At 40.6% G+C, this 25,262-nt stretch overlaps 1 protein-coding gene across 1 annotated transcript in view; it reads right to left on the bottom strand.

Annotated features, from left to right (window-relative positions):
* The window catches only part of cacna1ia (calcium voltage-gated channel subunit alpha1 Ia), a 191,140-nt gene that overhangs the window by 51,895 nt on the left and 113,983 nt on the right, over positions 1–25,262 (bottom strand). The window contains exons 19-27 of the mRNA XM_022675771.2: positions 22,532–22,710; positions 20,827–20,953; positions 20,380–20,505; positions 18,774–18,863; positions 16,558–16,750; positions 12,774–12,925; positions 10,799–10,908; positions 2,936–3,069; positions 252–322 (exon numbers count right to left, since the gene is read on the bottom strand). Of these exons, the coding sequence (XP_022531492.2) occupies positions 252–322; positions 2,936–3,069; positions 10,799–10,908; positions 12,774–12,925; positions 16,558–16,750; positions 18,774–18,863; positions 20,380–20,505; positions 20,827–20,953; positions 22,532–22,710 (1,182 nt within the window). The remainder of the gene's footprint in view (positions 1–251; positions 323–2,935; positions 3,070–10,798; positions 10,909–12,773; positions 12,926–16,557; positions 16,751–18,773; positions 18,864–20,379; positions 20,506–20,826; positions 20,954–22,531; positions 22,711–25,262) is intronic.

Raw genomic sequence — 25,262 nt, 5'->3', positions numbered from 1 at the left:
TTACCAAACATCCTACCCTATATCTATACAGTACTAGTTAGAGACTGTAGGCCATCAGTTGAGGCACGGTATGTTTTAGCCATGCTGGCTCCTCATCAGTGGTCAGTTTTTTGGCTGATCTTGGCTGGCGATGTTTTTCAGATGGTCAGCGAGTGGAGTCAGAAGAGAGAGATGTTTCTAAGACAGTGAGAGAGAGAGAGAGAGAGAGAGAGAGAGAGACCTGTAGACCAGGTGAGATGAAAGTGGCATACCTGAGGCAATGCCTGGACCACAGTGTCCAGCAGCGCTCTCATCCCAGTGGCCATCTTCAACAGCTTCAGCACTGCAGGAGAGAAGCAGAAAAAGAGAGAAAGATAGAGAGACTGGGTGAGCGGTGGAGTCTTGGTGGAGGTGTAGATGATCAGGAAAAAAAAGACAAGTGTGTGGGAGCCTGTGGACAGGAGTTGTGTGTATGTGTGTGTGTGTGTTAAGACTGTGCACGCCTGAATCCAGCTGATGGAGTGGAAACAGAATAGAGAGACAGATCAGACAGATAGAAGTGTAGAAGGACCCCCTTCCTCCCCCCCCCCCCCCTCGTACCCAATCACCATGCTAGTTTGATTCCAGACCCGCCAGCTAATGAGCAGCGCAGGAAAAGGTCAGGGCTAAATTTAAATCCAATGCTAATGCTAACCAGCCTGCGCGGGATACTGATCAAGATCAACAACAACTTCACTGCCCTTGTATACCTGCTGTATACCCTGATATAGTGGTATAAAAAAGTTTGGATACTCCTGATCATTTTCAGGATTTTCCTTTATACTATCAATACTATCATTGGTTGTTTGGATCAGCAATTTCAGTTAAATATATATCATATATCAGAGGAACACAGTGAAATGAAGTTTGATAGGAAGATAGGATTTACAGAAAGTGGGCAATAATTATTTAAACAAAATTAGGCAACAGAAAAATGACATCTAGTCATCTGACTATTTAGTTTTTCTTAACTAGAAATGTGCCTGTTGTTCTTCCATTTCCTCACTATGTTCCTCACAGTGGAAACTGACAGATGAAATATCTGAGATTTTACCTTTTTGTATCCTTCCTCTAAACCATTATATTGAATAATCTTTGTTTTCAGGTCATTTGAGAGTTTAAATGTTTTGAGGCTCCCATGTTGCCACTCTTCAGAGAAGATGCAAAGAGGAGAAAAAACTTTTTTTTTTTTTTTTTTTTTAGCAATTGGCGCCTGAACCCTTTCTCATTATTGGATTCATCTGTGTATGTAGGTCAAGCGTCAATGAGCTTACCACATATATGTTGTGTACTAATAATTAGTGATAAAGGTATTCAAATCAATTAAACAACAAGGGTGCTTAAATGTATGCATCCTTTTGTTTTGCTCAATTAGTTTAAATAATTATTGCACACTTTCTGTAAATCTTATGAAGTTAATTTCACTTCTCAAATATCGCTGTGTTGTTCTGCTATATGACATCCAAAAATAAAAGACACCACTTCAGTTTCTAGTTTGCTATTTATAGGTATATTAATATACATATATATATATATATATATATATATATATATATATATATATATATATATATATAGAGCTTTCAAACCTCAAATAATGAAATGAAAACAGGTTCATATTCATACATTTTAAGAGTTCAGAAATTTGATGGAATATCCCTGATGTTTAATCTTGGCATGTTCTCCTCCACCAGTCTTACACACTGCTTTTGGATAACTTTATGCCTTTACTCCTGGTGCAAAAATTCAAGCAGTTCAGCTTAGTTTGATGGCTTGTGATCATCCATCTTCCTCTTGATTATATTTTAGAGATTTTTAATTTGGTAAAATCAAATAAACTCATAAATTTTAAGTGATCTCTTATTTTTTTTTTCCAGAACTATGATCAGGGGTGCCCAAACTTTTTTTTTATACCACTGACTGTCCAGAAACCTAAGGTTTATGAAGCTTTTATGCAGCACTGGTGGTAAATATAAATGTGGACAGCCCAGAGAAAGAGGTGGCAATAAAATGCCAAGTGAAACACAGTTTAAGAGTTTAAGCCCTGTGAGCGGCCCATTCAGCCCTAACACATCCCACTCTAACCTTACCATCCTTTTAAAGACCCCATAAACAGATCGATCAGCCCGCAGAATTAGAGCAGTGACCCGTGGCTGGGTGGGAAGGCGTGGGGCTGATATTTGCCCTGCTTGTATTGGGTAATGGTGCAGATGTGAAATCTAACAGCTGTGCAGCGTAAGAGCTTATTAATGCACAGATTGATGATCACCCATTGAGGGGGAAATGGAGGGGAGAAAATGGGAGAAATTTGAAATCCGACGAGGAGTGTGTGTGTGTGAGGATGTAAGTGTGTGTGAGGATGTGTGTGTGTGTGTGTGTGTGTGTGTGTGTGGCATTTGAGAGCTGCCTGTGCAAACATTTCGCAGCACAGCAGCAGCTGAAATGAAAGTGAAGTACTGAGGAGATGGGTGGGTTTGGGGTGGGTTTATGGGTTGTTAGACAGTGAGGATGCAGATTGAGTGTGTGTGTGTGTGTGTGTGTGTGTTTGGGAACAAGACTAAATGTGAGGAACAAGAAGTACCCTCATTATGAAGATGATGTGTGTTTATGTATATGTATATGTATATGTGTATATGTGTGTGTGTGTGTGTGTGTGTTTGAAAACAAGACTAACTGTGAGAGATGCGCAAGGTCCTCATTATGAGTTTTATACGATGTGTGTGTGTGTGTGTGTGTGTATATAGTAGGTGTGTGTAAAATTAACCAGGGGCAATGCACCAAACCATGGTGGATGGATATGCAGTATTCTCAGTATATATATATATGACAGTACGTGTTTGTGTGTATGGGAGTGTGTGTGTGTGTGTTTTGTGTGTGTGTGTGTGTGTGCGTGTATGCGTGTGTGTCAGTTACTAACCTCGGGCGATGCGGAGCACCCTCATGATGCGGATGATGGTGGGGTTTATGGGTAAAGCTGCGCTGATTTCAATCTCCTCCAGGGTGATGCCCATTACTGACAGCAGCACTATGGCTAGGTCCAGCTGATTCCACCTACACACACACACACACACACACACAGAAAAATATATGTATACGTGACATGCATTATTCCAGCGCACACTACTAAACGCTCTTCTCTGCCAATCAGATCTGTGCAGATGTGGGAGGGCGGAGCCACACAAGCGAAGCAGGCGGTGAGAAGTCGGAGAACAAAGCAAAAAATGTTCCATATATTGTACAATTTGTCATTCATTTAATTACCATGACAGGCAGGTGCAAATCTAATATAAATAAAATTAAAGAGAATAAATATATCATTTTGAAACAAAGTGAACATACATATTCACATTAATAGACTCGATAAGTTCAGGGTGTTTCCATTTATTTTATGATAGGTTGATAATGTTATTATTGTGACAGGCCTATTAAAAAAACAATACATTTTGTTGAAATATACTAGTACGTGTGATTTGTTTTGTCTTTCAGTTGTTGATGACATAAAACACTGACAGAGCTACTATAGGCGTCTTCAGTAAACAGGATATAACAGTGAATCATAACACAAGTTAAAAATGGCGATGGTCCGGACCTCGGCCTGGCGAATTTTTCTCTAACTGGACTGAACTGAATTCTAATTAAATACCCCTGTTCTAGGGTGTAAGTCAAAGGTGTAAGTTTTGTGTCTCTGGGCTTTGAGTCTAAGTCTTGTTTCTTTGCTGTCTGGGGCTAAGCATAGTTGTTAATATGAGTCAAGCCTCAAGTATCTGGAGTGTGGGTCTGAATTGTGTCTTAAGTCTCTGAAGTACAAGTTTGAGCAACTTTGTGTTTCCATTGAAGTGTGAATCAAGGTCAGCCTTACTAGCGCTGAACTAGCGCTGTGGTTAGCGTCTAATGCTAATGCTGCTGCACCCAGCCTTAGTGCTGGAAAATCTTCACTGAAAACTCACCATTATAACGCTGTACTGCGAATTCATACATAAGGCGCACCGGATTATAAGGCGCACTGTCAATTTTTAAGTCCCTTGACCTAACACTTTAAGATCTTTTTACCATATTTTTTGCACTAAAAGACACACTTAAAATCTTTCATTTTCAAAAATCATCGGTGCACCTTATGTATGAATTTGTCTAGTCAGGTTTTAAGGAGCAGTAAAGCCACTCTGTTGAAGGCAGAGTTATACAGGAGTTTCAGTTTAGTTCTTCAGCACCAAGACTGGAGCAGTATTAGCATTAGCTGCTGACTGTGCTAAACTAGCTAAGTGCTATTAGCCTTAGAAGTATTAGCATTAGCTGCTAACTGTGCTAAACTAGCTAAGCGCTATTAGCATTAGCAGTATTAGCATTAACTGCTAACGGTGCTAAATGCTAGCTCTTAAATCGTTCAGAGGCATTATCGGCCTGTAGTCTGCTTGCTAACCCCGGCTAGCACTGCTAGAGCAGCATTAGCATTAAATTTTCTCTAACTGGACCGGACTGAATTCTAATTAAATATCCCTGTTCTAGGGTGTAAGTCCAAGTTAAATTTTGTGTCTCTGGGCTTTGATTCTAAGTCTTGTTTCTTTGCTGTCTGGGGCTAAGCATAGTTGTTAATATGAGTCAAGCCTCAAGAATCTGGAGTGTGGGTCTGAATTGTGTCTTAAGTCTCTGAAGTACAAGTTTGAGCAACTTTGTTTTTCCATTGAAGTGTGAATCAAGTCTTAAGTCCTAAATCTCAAGTCTCTAGGGGGCGATTCGAAGTTGAGTCTTGCAGATTTGGGGTCAAATCTGAATCCAAGTCCTGAGTCTCTATAGCTTACACTTAAGTTAACAGTTGCAATTGCTGCTATAAGAATTTGGGCCAAAACCCTGAAGTTCTTTGCTAAAAAATAAACTACCTTCTGTTATTTTAATAATGTTTAAATTCCTTCCAGTGCTGCTTCTGTTCCTCAACATATGGCGCCAACCTTCTTGCACTGGTAGCAGCCTAAGATTATACCACATCTTAATTTGAGAGCTTCATCATCTGAAATTGAGTCCCGCTTGAAGAGGCAGCTGGGGACCGAGCTTGTAGCTTGGGACCGATTAATAGCGCCCAATTACAGCTAAGACAATTAGAAGGGAGTTTTATCTTGGACGACCTCATTAAGCTAATTCCAGAGGGGAAGTGTTGGAGCGTCTCACGACAGATCTCTGTCACAGGTTATGTCTGGAACTGAATGAATATCCAGTGCCCTTTAATATTCTCAGAGTGCATGGCAAGAGGTGATGTAGAAACATGTATCCCAGAAGAGAGATGAGCAAATGATGAGCAAAGAATGGTCCTCAAACTGGTCCTTAGAGCCTTGCTGGACTGTCCAGCTCTTAATACAATAAAATACATCCAGAAGGAAGTGTGGGATTGTAATGCTATTAGGAAGGAAGTTAAAAGGTTACCAGTAACAATAAATAATAAAAAAAAAAAGATTTAGACAGGTTGTTCAATGAAATTATTTTTTTTTTTACTGGCTATATTTGTATAAATAGTCAATTAAATTTAAGAGTGTTTTGTGAAACATTTCCTGGTGGGTTACGGTAAGTACTAAGTTGCAAAGGATGGGAACCATTGGTCTGAATGTTGGCCCTTTAATCACTATAACCTGACATTTCTAATAACAGAACAAGTTTAGTGTCCCATTACTTTTGTCATGTCCCATGGAAGCTGTAGAGCTCTGGATGTAAATCTACACAGATTTCTCTCCTGAAAAAAAAAATCCAATAATTTTGCCTAAGGATGAGTTTTAAGTGAAGTTTCTCCAGCACTAAGGCTGGGTGCAGCAGTATTAGCATTAGCAGCTAACCATTGCCCTAGCAAGACGTAAATGCCACCTGATAGAGCTAGACTGAGGCTATCAGCTAGCAATCGATCCCATGTAGCTTGTTTTATGATGGCAAACATGCAGACTACAGTCCAATATACTCGCCTCTAAGCGGGGAAAGGGCTAGTGCTATGGTTAGTGGGTAATGCTATTGCTGCTGCACCTAGCCTTAGCGCACCTGGAAAAACTCACCTTTATAAAGCTGTACTTTAGTGGAGTGTCTTTACTGCTCCTTAATACCTGACTGGTGGAATTCATGCATATGGAGCACCAGATTATAAGGTAGGATTGGGCTAGATTTTTTTTGGCCTAATTTAGGCTCTAAAGCCTTTTAGGATGTTTTCCCAGCACCCGTGATACTGTGGTTTGAGGAATGTTAAATGGCAACATAACTTGAAATTGAATTATCAGGCCCTGCTTCAACTTGTCGTCAGTGATAATTTAACTCGCCATGCCATAAGCACTCATAAGATAACACCTCACAACTTATACAGGTGATTGTGTTTGCAAGAGGCCACTTGACCTAACACTTTAGGAACAATTTACCATATTTTTCGCACTATATAGCGCACTTAAAATCAGGCCCTTTAGAATTCAATGTTAGAATTCAAAATCTTATGTATGAATTGCACCAAGACTGCACCGAGACTGCAGCAGTATTAGCATTAGCCGCTAACTGTGCTATCACTTTTTCGGTATTCAGAGGTGAGTATTATCAGCATGAAGTGTACTGCTTACCCCGGCTATCACTGCTGGAGCAGCATTAGCATTAGCTGCTCACCACGCAGCTAATGCTGCGTGGTGAGCGATTAACACAGTTTACTGTGTTAAAATAGTATCGCTAATATCGCTCTAACTTACCGGAACTGCTGGAGAGACTTTTACTGTAAATAAACGGAAGCACTTTATTGACCCTAATAAACAGTTTTCAGGAGAGAAATTTGTGTAGATTTACATCCAGCTCTTGTTTTTTTTTAGAATTACAGTTTTGTTTACTTAGCTTAGCTTTACTTGGCGACACCCCTGTTCCTTACTAGTGTCGCATACAAAATACGGTACTGTACACACTGTTCCTGGCATGTCAGTGTAATAATTAAAACTGATTCTTATCTAGATTCCATAACTGATGCAGCTGGACAGATGTGGTTTTACACTCCGAGCCAAAACAACAGCAACATCTGTCACAACACACCTGCTGCCCCTCAGCCTCGTGAGTGTGACCCAGTTAAGAGGCAGGGAGCATTACGCCGGTAAATAAGGAGGTGTGTGAGAGAGAGAGAGCACGCTGGTGTCAGGGCTGACTGGGCATGTGTAAAGATGACAAAGTGTCGGGCAACAGCAGCCAGCTCATTTCCAGCCTGCCCACTTTAAATGGGTCAGCACTGCCCGTTCTCATAGAGCCACCCGCTACGGAGGCTGCATTACAGGACATGACGAGGCAGAAACCAGTACTGCATTTACTGTTAAGCTCTTATTTAACGCATCATCAGTGATCCGCTCACAGCCGCGTTTATCTTGTATTATTATTAGCTTTCTGTCTTTCGATCACTGTAGAAAAGAAGCTCCATGCTACTCTTTTTTTCGCTAGCTGCTAATGCTAATGCTGCTGCACCAAGCCTTAGCGGAAATCTGGAAATCTAAGCTTACTGTAAATAAATGGTAGCACTTCACTTTTAGAAGAGAATACTGTGTAGATTACCTTGTATAGAATTACCATTTTTTTATACCCTATATGTTTTCTATTCTTCTGTGTTTATTTATGTTGAATATGTTTTTTATTGTATTGTGTTGTTGCTGCTGGATATATAAAGTGTTTATTTTTTTTTTGAGATTGCAGTTTTTTTTTTTTTTTTTTTAGCTTAGCTTTGCGGGATTATTAGGAAACATGGTGACACCCCTGTGCCTTACTAGTGTTGCATAATGCACCTTATAATCCACTGCATCAAAATAGTCGTTTATTGATAATGTGCCTTATAATCCAGTGCGCTGTATAGGGCAAAAATATTTAATAGATTTATTGAAGCCTTTGTTTTATTTTCTGTTTAAACACATTATAAAGTGGCCCATCCTTCAGCAGTGGAACTGTGTGTTCTCTGAAACAAAGTGATGAAGTGAGGGCACTCTATTTAATACCTCTGGGATGAGCAGTAATGGTGTTTATGATCCAGACTTAATCATCCAACACCTGCGTCCTCATGTATCAAATACATTAATGGCCAAATAAGGGTTTTACAACCCTTGGTTTTGGAATAAAAATTTGATGAGTGCATCAAACTGGTCCACAAACTTGTGGCCATACAGCGTGCGGCCCATTAAAAAGGCATACAGGCACCACTAATTTTAATTTGCTCTCTATCTGCAGTGATAAACTCGAGTGCAAAACCAATATTTTGTACTATTTCACCCTCCGGCGAAGCACTGAGCAAACAGAGCCGGCACTCAGCAGGAGTCTCCTGCTAATTAATCAATTAAATCCATTAGACAGACAGCAGAGGACAGAGAGAGAGAGAGAGAGAGAGAGAGAGAGAGAGAGAGAGAGAGAGAGAGCTGAAAGAGTTTTCAGGTAATAGATAAAAAAAGAAGCAAGAAAAAGGGGGATGAAGAGAAAGGAAAGAAACTAAAGCGAGTGAGAGGGAGAGACACAAAGTTGAATGATTAAGAGAGTGAGACTGTATGATAGAGAGAGAGAACTGGGTATGGAGAGAGAAAGAAAGGAAGATAGACAGACAAAGAGAGGGGGAGAAATAGAATGCGGTAAACGAGTGAGGAAGAATGTGGATAGAGGGACACATAAAAGGATCAAAGGAGAGAGTAGAAAGAGACTGAGAGAGAGAATGAGAGAGAGGGAGAGAGAGAGAGAGAGCTGAAAGATTCAGGTAATAGAGAAAAAAGAAGCAAGAAAAAGGGGGATGAAGAGAAAGGAAAGAAACTAAAGCAAGTGAGAGAGACAAAGTTAAACGATTAAGAGAGTGAGACTGTATGATAGAGAGAGAGAAAGAAAGGAAGATAGACAGACAAAGAGAGGGAGAGAAATAGAATGGGGTAAACGAGTGAGGAAAAATGTGGACAGAGGGACAAATAGAGAGAGAGAGATAGAGAGAGAGAGAGAGAGAAAAATTAAAGGGAATAAAAAAGTAGGATAAAGATAAAGGAAGAAACAGAATGAGACTGAGACAGAGTGAAAGAGAGAAAGTTGAATGATTAATAGAGGGAGAATGTATGATAGAGAGAGAACTGGCTATAGAGAGAGACAGAAAAGTTATAAACAGATAAAAGAGAAAGAAAAGGAGACAGATTAGACAGACAAAGAGAGGGAGAGAATGGAGTAAAAGAGTGAGGAGGATTGTACATACAGAGACACAGTGTGAGAGAGTGAAAGTAAGTGAGAGAGTGAGAGAGGGATGAAAGGGTATGAAGAAAAAAAGGAGAATAAAGAGAAAAAGAAGAGACTAAGACAGAGAGAGAAAAAGTTAAACGATTAAGAGAGTGGAAGTATACGAAAGGGAGAAAACTGGGTATGGAGAGAAAGAGAGAGAAACAATAGAGAAAATAGAATAAGGTAAAATAATGAGGAGAAATGTGGATAGAGGGACACAGCGAGAGAGTGAGAGCAAGTGAGGAAGAGAGAGAGAGAGAGAGAGAGACAGAAAAGACATAGAAAGCTTAAGGATTAAGAAAGGAAGATAGACAGGCAAAAAGGGAGCAATTGAGTGAGGAAGAATGTGGATAGAGGGTCAAACAGAGAGAGTGAGATCAAGTGAGAGAAAGAGAGAGTTGAAAAAGTGAACACCTAAGTAAGAGTGAATGGGATTAAGGGAGAAATAATGAGAAAGTAAAAGACAATGACAGAATGAGGGGAAAATGAATAAGAGAGAGGAAGAAAGATAAAGTATATAATGTATACAATAATAAGAGAGAGGGAGTAGAAATACTAAGAGAATGTGAGAGAAAAATGGTATATAAAGAAAACAAGACAGAGAGAAACAAAAAAATGGGAATAGATAAAAAAAAAAAACAGATAGCGTTTTTCCACCAATAAAAAATCTGGTACTTGAACCAGTTCTGTTCGAGCTAATAAGAACCTCAACAGAGGGTCCTGCACAGCGGTTGTGAACCAAAGCTGTCACGGTTCACGCTAAAGAACCTAGTATTTTCCGGTTTCCGCTGGGAACAAACGCTCCTGGTTCTGGAACCTACTTTTGTTGGTGTAAACACAGCAAATGGTTCAAAATTAGGTTTGAGAACCAAAGCGATGCCGGTTCAAGGAAGAGAAAAGGACATAGAGAGAGGGTTAGAGTGTAAGTGTAGGTCTGTTTGCATGGAAAGAGAAAGAGAGTCTGAGGGAGAGTGGGTTAGTTCAGCAGTCATAATAAATCATAAATAATAAATCAGTCATAATAAGTTCAGATAATCATATAAATCATATAATTAATATATATATATATATATATATATATATATATATATATATAATATTTAAACAATCAATTGCAATGATAATCAATGTCTAATTTAAATGAAGCAAATTATTTATTTATGTAGATGTGAATTGTTTATGTAGATGTTATAACTGATCAAATATATACATATTTTTTTTTTCAATTAATCATTTAATCAATTAATGCTTTGGCAATACTGTTATTTACTATGGTCATGCCAATAAAGCTTATTTGAATTTGAAAACAAAAAATTTAATTTGAGAGAAGAAAAAAGGGACAGAGAGAGAAAGTCGGAGTTAAAGTGTGTGAAAGAGAATAAAGAAAAAAAGAGAGAAAAAAGAAAAGGGGAATAGAGAGAGTAAGAATGGGAGAGGGAGAGAAGAAGAGAAAGAGAGAGAACATTTGGCTGCCACTGCTGCATGTTTGTCTGCGTTTGTCTCTGTGTGTGTGTGTGTGTGTGTGTGTGTGTGTGTGTGCATGCATGTGTGTGTGCGTGAGAGACGGTACCTGTCTTTGAAGAAGCGACGGAAGCCAAACGCAATGAGCTTCAAGACAGCCTCGAGCACAAAGGTGCTGGTGAAGAAATAATTACAGTACTTGAGAGCGATCTCCAGAGACTGAGAGGAAAGCGAGAGAGACAGAGGGCGACAGACAAAGAGAGAGAGAGAGAGAGAGAGAGAGAGAGACATGTGACATGTGAGCAAATGAAGGTAAAACGAGTGTCTCTGCAGTAGAAATAGTCCCTGTAACCTTTCTCCATGTTCAGAGTGGAGTCTCAGCCTATACTTAGAGATACTTGCAGGTGGCCATGATGAGATCACTTAGGCTAAGTTCAGACCATAGACTGTGGCTGTGTCTCAATTCAGGGGCTGCATCCTTCGAAGGAAGCGGTCTACGAAGGTGTGTCCTTCGAAGGATGGGTAGGCTGCGATGGCAGTACTGAAATGGGACAGTGTACCCTACGGAGTATTTCCTGGTTCCTGTTTGAGATTCTACCTGCCACAACCAAAGTCAGAGCTGAGAAATGATATATAAACTAAATAATATAAAAGATGTATAAATAATATTTATAATATCTATAAGTATTAATATATCTATAAACTACATAATACTACATATACTACATAATACAGCTGACTCCTCTGCTGACTCTGCCCTTTTCGTGCTGAAATAATCCGGCACGCAATGAATCTTGGGATACTGTAGGCTGTGAAGGATATACCCGGTGCATCCTTCGTTTCCGAGGAAAAGAAGGCTGCATTCGTCGGCCGCATTCGAAGGAGTCTTCGAAATGGGACAGCCTAGTCGCACCACGGTGACGTAATCGGCCTTCAAATCTGTCCTTCGAAGGATGCAGACCCTGAATTGAGACACAGCCTGTATATAGCTAGACAGAGCATCGTCTCTCAAAAGTGAAGCCACCACAGGTCGGGCGCCCCCTGCTGTTCGGTTTCAAAAAGCTGTGTAACCCCACCCATCCCCATAGGTTTCAATGGCAAAACAGACAACTTTCAATCACGTTTTTTTTTTTTTTTCCAATATACTGTAATTCTATTATCCTCCATTATTTAAACGCAACAGCTAGTGTAACCTCTGCTTATATTGTCATATTTTTATATCCCCACAGAACTCATACTTTCTGAATTTTTTGTTTCTTTCGCTGTTCATTCTGTTGAATGGGGTGGACCCACGTCGATCTGCGGGAACGGCTGCGTTTGGGAGTTATACACACTAAGAAAAGAAAGTACTGATTTGTACTTAAAAGGGTACAAAGCTTGTCGCTGGGGCTGTACCTTATATTGAGGTACAAAAAAGTACTTTTCAGTGAAAGTCCTTTTTTGTACCCATGGTTTTTGTGCTAGTAAAGATTATAAACATTATAAACATTATCATCAACTAAATATGTGTCAAAAACTTGATGATCCAAAATTGTCTGGCTTTCAAATAAAAAAATGTGCAATTAAAATATATATTGTTTATTAGTACAGTGGTGCAGAATACTGAATGTACCCTTTGGCAGGTTAAATGGTACAAATCTGTACTTATTGCTGTTAGGAATGACTTTGTACTTCAGAGGGAACAAATCTGACCCTGTAAAGACCAATATTATACCTTTGAGGGTACAATTATGAAGAGTGTACCTTTGAGTACAAAAAAGTACTCATATCGCACCTCTGTTTTTTAGAGTGTAGTTGTAGAATAAAGTGGCCGAACGATTCCTTTTTTTGTGCCTTTTTTCTTGTCGGAGGCTGGACCATGATACACGCATGCGTTGAGCTTGACATGCCCACAAGCGACAAACGCTGGGCGACACAAGCGACTCGTCATGTTCCAGCATGAATGCAGGGTTAGTCTTAACCAAGTCTTGCCCAAGAACTCTTAGAATAGCAGCAGTGAGGTTACCCCATACTAGGCCAACTTCTAAAATGCACTATAGATAAAAAAAGACACAAAAAAGAGTACACAGTACAGGGAGGCTTACGGGAGGCTGGCTGTAGTGCTCCAGGGACATGGTCACTACATTAACACAGATGATGAAGGTGATGAAGAGGTCCAGGTAGTGGCTGGTGCACAGTGTGTGGATCATCAGGCGTGCATGACTGTAGCTAGCGTAGTACGGGAGCTTGTGGGCTTCTGGAAGAAGAGAGAAAAAAGAGCGAGAGAATTAGAGTTAGGACCAAACAAACCCAACCACTGAATATCTATCTAACTGCACCATTGGTGCTGATCTACTGATAATGGATAGAGGAAGAGCAACCAAAATTCCACTTTTTATGGCCAAACCATTGCTGTATAATGAACATACTGTATTACCCATGTTGGTTCCAATCTACTAGTGTATCATAAGCAAGTTTGAACTGGATTTTGCAGCAATTGAAATAAGTTGTCTGGTCAAAGTCTTGGTTCCGGCTTGCTAGAAATGACTTAAGGTAGAGTTCCTTAAAATGAGGAGACCCTTATACATTCCTCCAAGGTCCAGGTCCAATGCTCACAAATTAACCGTAGGTGCTTTGGGTGCTGGACAGAAGGAAGGTACTTTTGGTCTGAGGAAGAGCAACCATGGCTCATTGATGGGTGACGTCTACAGAGGATATCCTATCTGGGTTAAACCAATGCTGTATCATGAACCAAATGCCCATATTGTCCCCTGTCCATTAACAAAAGGTACTCAAGAAAGAATAGCTGAGTCTTGTGTTTCTAATCACATTGACTTTAGGGTACAGTTTCTTCCCTCATTTTGGGGGTTTGCTTATTTAAATTGACTAAATCTCAGGACTCATTGGACAAAGATATCATCTTCCATTGCTCCAAGGTCTAGTTTCAGTGTTCACAGGATCACTGCAGGTGCTTTTGGTGCTGGACAGAAGATAGTGGTCCAAAGAAGAGCAACCAAGTCAGACCAAGTAGTGGTGGTGTCAGATCAATGCTGTATCATGAACCAAATGCACCTCCTCACCTCTATTAACTGACAAAATCATCTTCAACTGGAACACAAGTCCTAAGTGGATCTTGCAGTGATGGAAGAAGGTTGCCTGGTCTGAGACTTGTTTAATTAATCAAGTGGACTTTCCTGTAGATGTTCCACCCTCGCTTGTTTTAAATTACTTAAAAGCAGAAAGCATTCAGGCAAAAACACCTTCATCTATTCTGTTTTTTTTTTTGGTACTGGGTAGAAGATGATGGAAGGAGCAAAAAAGGCTCATCAACTTGTGAGGGCAAGAGAGGATAGTGAACAAAATTCCCTTGGTTTTACTGGTGTATTGAAAAATGCATCTACAATGGACAACAATGACATAAGGTCAACAGGATGATTCCAGTTTCCTTTATTAAGTGGACTTTATGGTTCCCTCATTAGGGGACTTGCTTGCTTTATTGGGATATGGCACAATGTACCATTCCTTCAAGGTCCTGTCCAATCTTGTTCACAAATTCACTCTAGGTGATTTTGGTCTGGGTAGATGGAAGAGGCTTCTGGTTTGGGTAGATGGAAGGTGCTTTTGGTCTGGGTAGATGGAAGAGGCTTTTGGTTTGGGTAGATGGAAGGGGCAGATCATCACCTGATTAGAGTCTTGGTTTACTTATTATGTGAACCTTAAGGTAATATTGGGCAAAGTAGAGTCTAAACTGGACATTGCAGCAATGGATGAAAGTTCCCTGAGTCTTGTTTTTTTCATCACATGGACCTTGGGTTAGAATGTCGTTCCTCACCTTTGGGGGCTTGCATGTAATATGACATACAAAAAACAGAAGTCATTGGACCAGAACAACCTATTTTATTTCTTCAAGGTCTAGTTCCAAGGCTTGCACATTCACTATAAGTGCTTTTATTGCTGGACACAAAATAGAGGTCAGATATAGGGCATTGATGTGTGTAAGCAACAGAGAATATCTCCTCTAAACACAACAAATTTTTTATCATGAATCAAAAACAACGGCTGAAACCTGTGTATCAAAAAATCTGCAATAGTCCTGAACAAGTTTCTGGACTTTAGGGTACAATTTCCTTACTGGTAGGGTGACCAAATGTCCGTATTTCCTGGGACATGTCCATATTTCACGTCCTGTCCCGGGCGTCCCGGTTTTTTTTTCAGAATGTGAGGAAATGTCCTGGTTTTTAAATTAACTTCATTGGACCAGAGAGCAGTAGACAGCGTGACTGTAAACGTGGACTCCTCCCTCCCCCCCTTCCGGTGCAGTCTCACAGTAAGAGCACACACACAACGCTCCACCCCTTAAACCCCCCCTCGCTACCAGGTGTCCTGGTTTACCCAAATGACAATATATGGTCACCCTACTTACTGGGGACCAGGAGATCATCTTGCATTCCTTCAAGCTCTATTTCCAATGATCTTATGTTAAGTGTACCATATTTTTTTGCACTACATGACAGACTTAAAACCTTTAATGTTCCCAAACATCGTCAGCTTGTCAGTGCATGAGTCAGGAGTTTCAGTTCAGTTCTTCAGCAGTAGTAGCATTAGCCGCTATGAGCTAAGTGCTAGCTAGCTCTTTCACGGTTCAAAGGTGAGTATATTGGACTGCGTGTTTACTGAGTTAAAATAAGCTACTTGGGAAGAACCGCTAGCTAATATTGCCCTGGCTAACTGGAACACTGCCATTGGCATTGTCGCTGATAGCGCTAGCAGTTAGCTGCCTTAGTGGTAATCTGGAAATGTAAGCTTACTGTAAATAAACGGAAGCGCTTCACTCACCCATATAAACAGTTTTTAGGAAAGAAATCCATGAGGATAACAGCCAACCCTCTGACCCATTGACTTTAAAAGAAAATATTTTTTAAGAAATACAGTTTTGTTTACTTAACTTAGTTTAGTTTTTTGCTGTATTAGAAAGAAAACATGGCGACACCCTGGTTCCTTACTAGTGTCGCATAGTGTGCCTTACAATCCGTTGTGCCTTATAGTGTAAAAAATACGGTAGGTGCTTTTGGTGCTGTGCAAATGTAGTCATGGGCACTCGGTAGCTATAGATAACTATTATGTAGCAGGTTGCATTGCACTTTGTGTTTACGTGTGGTTGTGTCTCACTTCTGACCACTGTTGGTATGTATTTGCAACCAATACTGGCCATGAACTGGAAGCTTCTGAGAGACTAGTGTCACTGTCTATAGTCTAAGATATTACCATGGACTAAGGGGCTCTGGAAGTAACTGTTTTTAATGCTCCGATAATTCCTCCAAAAAATGTTTGGAGGAATAAACACAAGGTTTTCGACCGCAAGAAGACGGTTCTAGCTGTTAAGCATGGTGGCGGTAGCAACATTCTCTGGGATTTTATATATAAACACTGACATGCCAAAAGTGTATTGTCGCTGTCCTATGACAGACATTTATCTCCAGTTTAGTCGAATTTTAGTTTACTACATACTGTAATTTGAACAGACAAACTGTCCCTTACACTGTGCTAAAATTTCTTAAAGAAAGGACCAATAGAAACTCTTCCATTAACTACTTCCATTAAACGTTTCCATTTAAAAGGTTTTTTCTCTGTGCTGTAAAGTTGCTGTTTTGAAGATAAGTGTTTTTCATTGGACAGCAACGGTATGCTGTTGTTAAGACAATCTGAATTATTATTCACAGTTTGAGTAAGATTCCATTTCCGGATGTGGTGGAGTAATATGTGGATAGCTTTGGTTACAGTGCATTACCGGCTGATAATGGCACTCATAAAACGCTTCTCAGCCAATCACATTGCAGGGTCGGAACTAACTTAAACGTTATGTCATTCTAAAAATATGGCAATTCTCACTCCGTCTCTTCTTCTCCATGCGCCGTAGTCTCTTCTCCTCTCTCCTCTTGGCCTCCTCCACCTCCTGGTGTTGCCGGCACTTGTGGAAGTTCTCCACCACCACGCCCACGAACATGTTCAGCACGAAGAAACTGACGATGAGGAGGAAGGAGATGAAGTACAGCAGCATCCAGGGGTTGTTGTTGGTGATGGGCTAGAGGAGGAAGAGAGAGAAAGGGTAGAAAGGTAGAGAAGGTAAAGACGATGATTACAAAAGAAGAGGTGAAGGAAAACAGAGGAGCGATTACTGCAGAATAACAAACAGGGGGTGGGGGTTATATTCTAAGAAAGCAATTGTCTGCACACACATACACATATATATATATATATAAAAATAGGCATAACAAAGGCAGATTGGACATGTTACGCTGAAATAAATTCGGGCACATCTGTTATTCTGCGGGTTACCAGCATGCAGTGGAGGAGAGTGGAAAAAAAAATCTGAAGGGAATCTAAATCAGCTCATTGTGAATCAGGGGCGCGTTTAGCTCGGCCGCTGTACGCCGGCTTCATTACGGCTGGGAGGCGGTGTGATCGCAGTAGCGTGGCTGAGTGGTGGAGAATTACTCACACTGTTTAGTGAGCTCACAGAGCACAGACATGTCCCCCTACCTTTATATCTTTCCAATATCTTATATTAATATGTTTCATAAATTCTTATTTTACCCTTCTGCTATTATGATGCACTGGTCACTCATTAAAAAAAAACTGATTTATGTAGTAGAAGATGAAGGAACAAACATACATTAAATAAAAAGGAATACATTAATATAAACAGAATATGCAGATCTAAAGTGCTTCTGAAACTGATCATTGCTAGTGTAGATGTTTTCTAGGTGGTTGCTGTGGTGTTGTTACAAAAGGTTACAAGGTAATTGGTTGCTGCATGAATGATAGGTGGCAATGTGGTTGCTTATGGGGTTGCTATGGTAACTACAATGCTGGGTGGTAGCTACAAGGTTCCTAGATAGTTGTGGAATTATTAAATTCCAGTTGTTTGCTAGGTGGTTGCTATGGGGTTGGTAGGAAGTTGCAATACAATCAGAAGTGGTTGCTAGGTGGGAGGTATGGTCTTACTAGGTGGTTGCTACAAGGTTGCTAGGATGTTTTTTATGGTGTGGCTATAATGCTGGTATTTGGTTGCTATGGTGTTGCCAGTTCAATGTGGTCATTGGTCATTGTTAGGGTCTTGTTAATTGTTGGCTACTGAAATGGATTAATACATGGATGATAGATGGTTGTTATGTTGTGGCTAGGTGGTGGCTATCATGTTGCTAAAGGGTTGCTATGGTGTTGCTGTCTGGTTGCTACCACAGCATTAACTTAGCTTAGCCTAGCCTGGCTGGTTAGCTTTCTGGCTGTCAGACGGAATTAGCCGAGCGATTTTCTTTCCCTTTTTTCCACAAAAGATGAGCCAGCGCTGCGGGCTGTGGGCGAGCGTGCCGCGACTGAGCGCTAGCCTGTGCTATGCTAACGCTGCTGCTGGTGTCCTGTGTGTATACGCCGTTACTCGGCAACGCGTCGGCGGAGTGATACAAGTTTATTGTGAGAAGGCCGTGATGTTATCCCAAATATCAGCACTGCTAAAACACTTCTCAACCAATCAGATTGTGAGGTCGGAACTGACTGTTGTATAAATAGTATATAGAGTATGATGTGTTTATTGTGATACAGGTCGACCCAGTTGGCTCCCTGCAAGCTGTGTCAGTTTATCATTATTAAATATGAATGATTAAATTATGTTTTCTGGTTAGAAAAGGTTTATTTTATTTTTGTCTGGGGTATTTTTGGGGAATCCAGCAATCCAACAATAGCGTTTAAACTCAGAAGTGGATGTTTACAGACTTGCTTTTATCTGTTAATGCCTTTGGATAATTTATAATACAAGGAGAACAAATACTTTATTTATGAACTTCTTAAGACACGCTCCAAATTTGGAATCCTGAAGGCTGGGTTTTGTTGTTTGTTACAAAACCCAGACATTTGTATTACAAACCATTTCAATTAGAGTTATACGGTGGTATTGTACTCGTAATAGAATGCACTTGGTTATCTATATGAGCTATGGAATAAGAAATGATTTTCTGAAAACATAAAACAAAACAAAAATAACAGCATGATTTGTTATTGCCAGCAATGATCAAGAGCAGGGTTTAAAAAGGGCTTTAAAACTGTACCTGTTGGTCCACTCCAACTGCATCTAAGCCATGGTACATTATGTTAACCCAGCCATCCTTTGAAGCCAGTACAAAGAGAGACATCAGAGCCTATAGTGGAAAAAACACACAGAACAATATGAGACGCCTGCTGAGAACAAATGATATAGTAAGTGTACAGTACCAGTACCAAATATAGGTGTTATTTACACATTCTTAAAAGAAATACACTACTATTTCAAAGTCAAAATTCTAGAATCACTACTAGAAGCACTGTTATTAAGTGTTAACATAAATACTTTAAATGTTATATACACTGCCTGGCCAAAAAAAAGGTCCCATATTCTACAATTTCGTTGGACCACCTTTAGCATTTAACTATTGTTCAGCACCTCCAGGAACTCCTTCAAGGTGCTAAACTATTCCAGGTGACTCTCCCTCATGAAGACACTGAGATTAAAATACCAAGATTGTGCAGATCTGTCCTCAAAGATAAATGTGCTACGAAGAAACATCTAAAGTATAAAACACATTTTTTTTAATTCAGCAGGTGTTCCTTTAGAACTTTAATACAATCATCAATATTATTTAAATTGTAATGTAAAAAATCATAAAAAGAAAGAAAAACACATTGAATGAGAAGACGTGTGCCCAAACTTTTGATTAGTACTGTGTATATAATATATATATAAAAAAAAAAAATATATATATATATATATATATATATATATATTTTTATATAAGTGCTTCCGTTTATTTAAAGTATGCATAGAATTCCAATATTTTGTGAGTGCTAGCCGGCCAAGGTTAGCAGCACTAGCTGGCGACGATTAGCAGCACTAGCCGGCGATGGTTAGCAGGGCCAGCCGGCGACGGTTAGCAGAACTAGCCAGCTGCAGTTAGCAGCGCTAGCGGCCCACAGTTAACAGCGCTAGTCGGCTGCAGTTAGCAGCTCTAACCGGCCACGGTTAGCAGTGCTAGCTAGCCACAGTTAGCAGCGCTAGCCAGCCATGGTTAGCAGGGCTAGCCAACCCCAGTTAGTAGTGCTAGCCGGCAGTGGTCGGCAGCACTAACCATCCACTGTTTAACCACGCTAGCTAGCTGTGGTTAGAAGCGCTAGCTGGCAGCAGTTAGCAGTGCTAACCAACCTCAGTCAGCAGCATTAGCCAGCTGCGGTCAGCAGTGCTAGCCAGCCTTTGTTAGCAGGGCTAGCCAGCCATGGTTAGAAGCTCTAGCCGTCTGTGGTTATCAGCTCTAGCCGGCCATAGTTAGCAGCGCTTGCCAGCCATGGTTATCAGCGCAAGATGGCCGTGGTTATCAGCTCTAGGCAGCCGTTGTTAGCAGGGCTAGCCAGCCATGGTTAGAAGCTCTAGCCGTCTGTGGTTATCAGCTCTAGGCAGCCGTTGTTAGCAGGGCTAGCTAGACATGGTTAGCTAGACATGGTAAGGCGCACTGATAATTTTTGGGGAAATTAAAGGATTTTAGTTGTTCCTTATATTCTAAAAAATACGGTACTGTACGACAGCAGCTACATTATAGTAGTTTCCCTGAGTTTCATATCAGTGAGATTTCTTGATTCTAGCTGAAAGGCAAGCTGTGTTTTAAAAGCGTACAATAACAAACCAACCTGGCCCAGATTGTCAAAGTTGTACTTGTGATGGACCCATTTGTAGTTGGCGAGCAGGCAGTCGGACTTGTTGGTGATGTTTTTGACGTCCAGGCCCAGGCAGTGGAAGAACTTGCCTTTGAAAAGCTGGCGAGGTGAAACAAAACACACATCAGCGCGTCGCTCACAATCACGCGTCACATTCCTTTCACCCCACTAACGACCCTGTCAGAGCCCGCCCGGCGCCCGGCTCCCGGCGAGAAGAAAGGTCGTGCCAGAACACAGAGAGCGAGTGAAAGCAGAGAGAGAGATAAAGAAGAAGAGCGGGAGGATGAAGATGCACGACAAGTAAAAACAATAAGAGACTGAGAGAAAGCTGGAGCTCTGTACTGGAGATAAGCAGAGTGGAATTTGTTTTAGAAGAGATAAAGAGAGAAGAAGAAGAAGAAGACCCGGCAGCGAGCGCACCTGAACTCCGAGGATGCCGAAGATGATGAAGAAAGCACAGCAGATCAGCACGATGTTGCCGATGGGCTTCAGAGAGGTGATCAGAGTCTCCACCACCAGCTTCAGCCCCGGAGCCCGACTGATAACCCTGAGGAGAAACGCAATTGAAGGTTAATTATGCGCTGCAGAGGGATCTGTGAGAAACTGAGAATTGATCGACAGCATTAAAACTGCAAACCCAGGAGCAGTATTAGAAATAAATGACTTTTCATCATCAGTATAGCAAAAGTATTTTTTTTTGTAATTTTAAAAATAAGTAAAAGAAATCCAATTTTTGAGGTTGAAACCTTAAATAATATAGTTAATCTAAGACTAAAAATATCTATTTAACATGTTCATATTGAGCATTTTAATATTTAAATATATATATATGACTATTCCCAATAAGTATATACTATATTTCTAGACACTATACAGCTCTGGAATAAATTAAGAGAGCACTTCAGTTTCTGAATCAGTTTCTCTGATTTTGCTATTTATAGGTTTATGTTTGAGTAAGATGAACATTGTTGTTTAATTCTATAAACTACAGACAACATTTCTCCCAGATTCCAAATAAAAATATTGTCATTTAGAGCATTTATTTGCAAAAATTGAGAAATGGCTGAAATAACAAAAAAGATGCAGAGCTTTCAGACCTCAAATAATGCAAAGGTTTTAAGGGTTCAAAAATCAATATTCGGTGGAATAACTCTGTTTTTTAATCACAGTTTTCATGCATCTTGGCATCATGTTCTCCTCCACCAGTCTTACACACTGCTTTTGGATAACTTTATGCTGCTTTACTCCTGGTGCAAAAATCCAAGCAGTTCAGTTTGGTTTGATGGCTTGTGATCATCCATCTTCCTCTTGATTATATTCCAGAGGTTTTCAATTTAGTAAAATTAAAGAAACCCATGATTGTAAGTGGTCTCATATTTTTTTCCAAAGCTGTATATCATCACCATGTCCCCACTTGTAAGGTTTAATTCCATTCCAACAACTCCGTCTTCTTCTTGTTAAGCCTATGATCAGTTTCTCTGATTTTGCTATTTATAGGTTTATGTTTGAGTAAAATGAACATTGTTGTTTTATTCTATAAACTACAGACAACATTTCTCCCAAATTCCAATTACAAATATTGTAATTTAGAGCATTTATTTGCAAAAAATAAGAAATGGCTGAAATAACAAAAAAAGATGCAGAGCTTTCAGACCTCAAATAATGCAAAGAAAACAAGTTCATATTCATAGTTAGTCAGGTTTTAAGGGTTCAGAAATCAATATTTGGTGGAATAACCCTGGTTTTTATGCATTGTGGCATGTTCTCCTCCACCAGTCTTACACACTGCTTTTGGATAACTTTATGCCTTTACCCCTGGTGCTAAAATTCAAGCAGTTCCTCTTGATTACATTCCAGATGATTTTAAATTTGGTAAAATCAAAGAAACTCATGATTTTTAAGTGGTCTCTTACTTTTTTTCCAGAGCTGTATATAGGCCCATAAATAATTACTATTGTACTTTTAGTAATAATATTCAGGCATTGGAATTGGAACCATCCCACCTCCTCATGGTGTATGATAATTCAAGCACCAAAATTAAGTTACACAGATCCTGTTTAAATACTTTATGTAAGTCAATGAACACTGAGATGAGTTCGGATATCCTCCCGTCTCTCCTCGTTACCTGAGGGGGCGCAATGTGCGCAGAAGCCTGAGGACCCTGAGCACCCCCAGGATCTTAGCGCCACCTGCCATCGACACCACGATGTCAATCAGCGAGACGAACACCAGGAAACCATCCAGAACGTTCCAGCTGCTCCGCAAATACGCCTGCTCTCCAATGTACAAACCCATAGACACCACCTGCAGAAAGAGAGAGAGAGAGAGAGAGAGAGAGAGAGAGAAAGAACAAGAGAAAGAGAAAGACTCTGTAGTTCTTATGAATATTTATACAGCAGTGTTTTTGGGATTATAGAGAATGGGATGTGCTGGTAGAGACATGATTGAGAAGGAAAACTGTCTGCAGCTACTGAAACTACTAATTTTCCATTGCACAATTTCAGCACGTTTGATTGGTACCAAATGCAACAATCTGGGGTGTACATGGATATGCCAAAAGTCATGGGACAGCAGTATTCAGTAAATTCATCATGAAGTCCTACCTCAGGGGACAGCCTATGACCTCCGCGCCTGTATAAGTTGTAAGTTGTCATCTTGTCAGTGAGGTTAAACATTAGCCTGGCCAGCCTGATCACAGCAAGTTGATGTAAATAATTAAACTTGAAGCAGGGATGTTGGAGATATCCGATACAGTGAATCTGGACTGGAACTGAGCCAGGTTCACTGCAAGGGAGGAGATTTCTCTCCTGAAAACTGTTTATTTGGGTGAGTAAAGTGTATTAGATTAGCCAGCATTGATATTAGCTAGTGGATCATCTCACGCAGCTTGTTTTTTAACATGCTAAACATTCAGGCTACAGTCTGATAATATTCACCTTTGAACGGCAAAAGAGCTAGCGCTTAGCACGGTTAGGGACTAATGCTAATTACATTACATTACATTACATTACATTACATTACATTACATTTGGCAGACGCTTTTGTCCAAAGCGACTTACAATAGTCAAGTACAAAAGTAATAGAAGTTATAGGTAAAAACATCTTTAGACAGGGCTTAAAGGAGGTCAAAGGGAAATAATGGGATAGAGGAGTGAAGGAGGGGAAGAAGGAAATGAGGTTAAAAGGTAGTTAGTGTGTTAGAGGTGTTAAGAATTTTTCAGATGTTATAAAGCATGAAGCGGCAGGATCGAGCAACTGAGGCCACATGGTGCGTGAAGGAGAGCTGGTCATCAACCAGAACACCCAGGTTCCTATAGCAACCTTTGTAGGTGAGAGAGAGAGAGAGTCGATGCTTATAGAGAAGTAGTGTTGAAACGATGGTTTTGCTGGTATAACCAGAAGTTCAGTCTTTGAGAGATTTAGTTGAAGGTAATGCTCCTTCATCCATGAGGATATGTCAGAGAGACACTGCGATATCCGTGCAGAGATTGAGTGATCTTCAGGTGAGAATGACAGGAATAGCTGGGTGTCATCGGCAAAGCAATGGTAGGAAAAGCCATGTGAGTGGATAACCTGACCAAGAGATGCAGTGCATATTGAGAAGAGAAGGGGTCCCAGTACCGAACCCTGGGGGACCCCAGTGGATAAGGAGTGGGCTGAGGACAGCTGTCCTTGCCACGACACCTTGAACGACACCTAATGCTGCTCCAGCAGTGCTAGCCTGGGTTAGCGGCAGGCTACAGGCCAATAATACTCACATCTGAATGGCGAAAGAGATAGCTCTTAGCGTGGTTTGCGGCTAATGCTAATACTAGCTCCAGCCTCAGTGCTACGGAGAAACTTCACTGAAACTCACCCTTATAATGCTGTACTTCAGGCTGTAGAGTGGCTTTACTGCTCCTTACAACCTGACTGGTAAAATTCATATACATAAGGCGCTCAGAATTATAAGGATTATAATATAAAATGATTTTTAGTGCATCTTATAGTGTGGAAAATCCAGTACCATGCATTGTATTGTAATGATGTAGTTAACTATGCACGAGCTGCATGACGTCCACAAAGCGCTAATCACCAATCAGCAAGTAGCCGCAGTAATTGCAGCCATATTTCCATGCGACGAGGTGATTTACGCCCGAGCGCATGTCAGCTGGATGGGACAACGTCATTACTTAGGCAAATCGCTGATAACATCAGGAGCGATGAATAAATCATGGCTACACGAGGACAGGCAAACAATTTGCCCGCTCAGGACGAGGCAGGTGAGCGCTGGAAGGTGAGTGAGTGAGTAATCTGAGGAGAAGCGGTATTAAAACTGGTGTGTGTGCTCCATGTTAGGTCTGACAGGTTCGTCCCTCCTCTGGCCCGGTGCTTAATAATTGATTGGTTGCATAATGGCCGGCCTACATGCGCCAAGCGCCCACAGCTGAATGGATGGGGCCTGCCGGAGACGCTGACTGTGTCTCAGAGAGGACGCTGCCTCTAATTAATATCATTGCTTAATTGCTCATCATGAGAAAGATGGAGAGAGCCAATAGCCCCTCTTAGCCCGGAGGGAGGGAATGTGAGAATGAAACAGCGAGAAAGAGATTTCCCACTTTTCCGTCTGCCTTTGTTGTTTCGGCTGAATCAAACCAAGCAATTGTTTCCTATACAATTAAACAGGCCGGGCCTCCCGCCCAGTACACTTCCTGCAGAGCTGGGATGAGATGCATGTGATGATTTATTCCCTTGTTCAACAATGTTACATACTTCTATTTACGTACACTTACTAGGATAATTGCCAATGTACAGGGATTGGACAATGAAACCGAAACACCTGGTTTTAGACCATATTCTGCTGTGATTTGATCAGC

This window comes from Astyanax mexicanus, chromosome 19 (genome assembly GCF_023375975.1).
Source record: "Astyanax mexicanus isolate ESR-SI-001 chromosome 19, AstMex3_surface, whole genome shotgun sequence".
Lineage (NCBI taxonomy): Eukaryota > Metazoa > Chordata > Actinopteri > Characiformes > Acestrorhamphidae > Astyanax > Astyanax mexicanus.
Note: the sequence above shows the minus strand (reverse complement) of the source record. Positions and strands in the feature narration are given on the sequence as shown.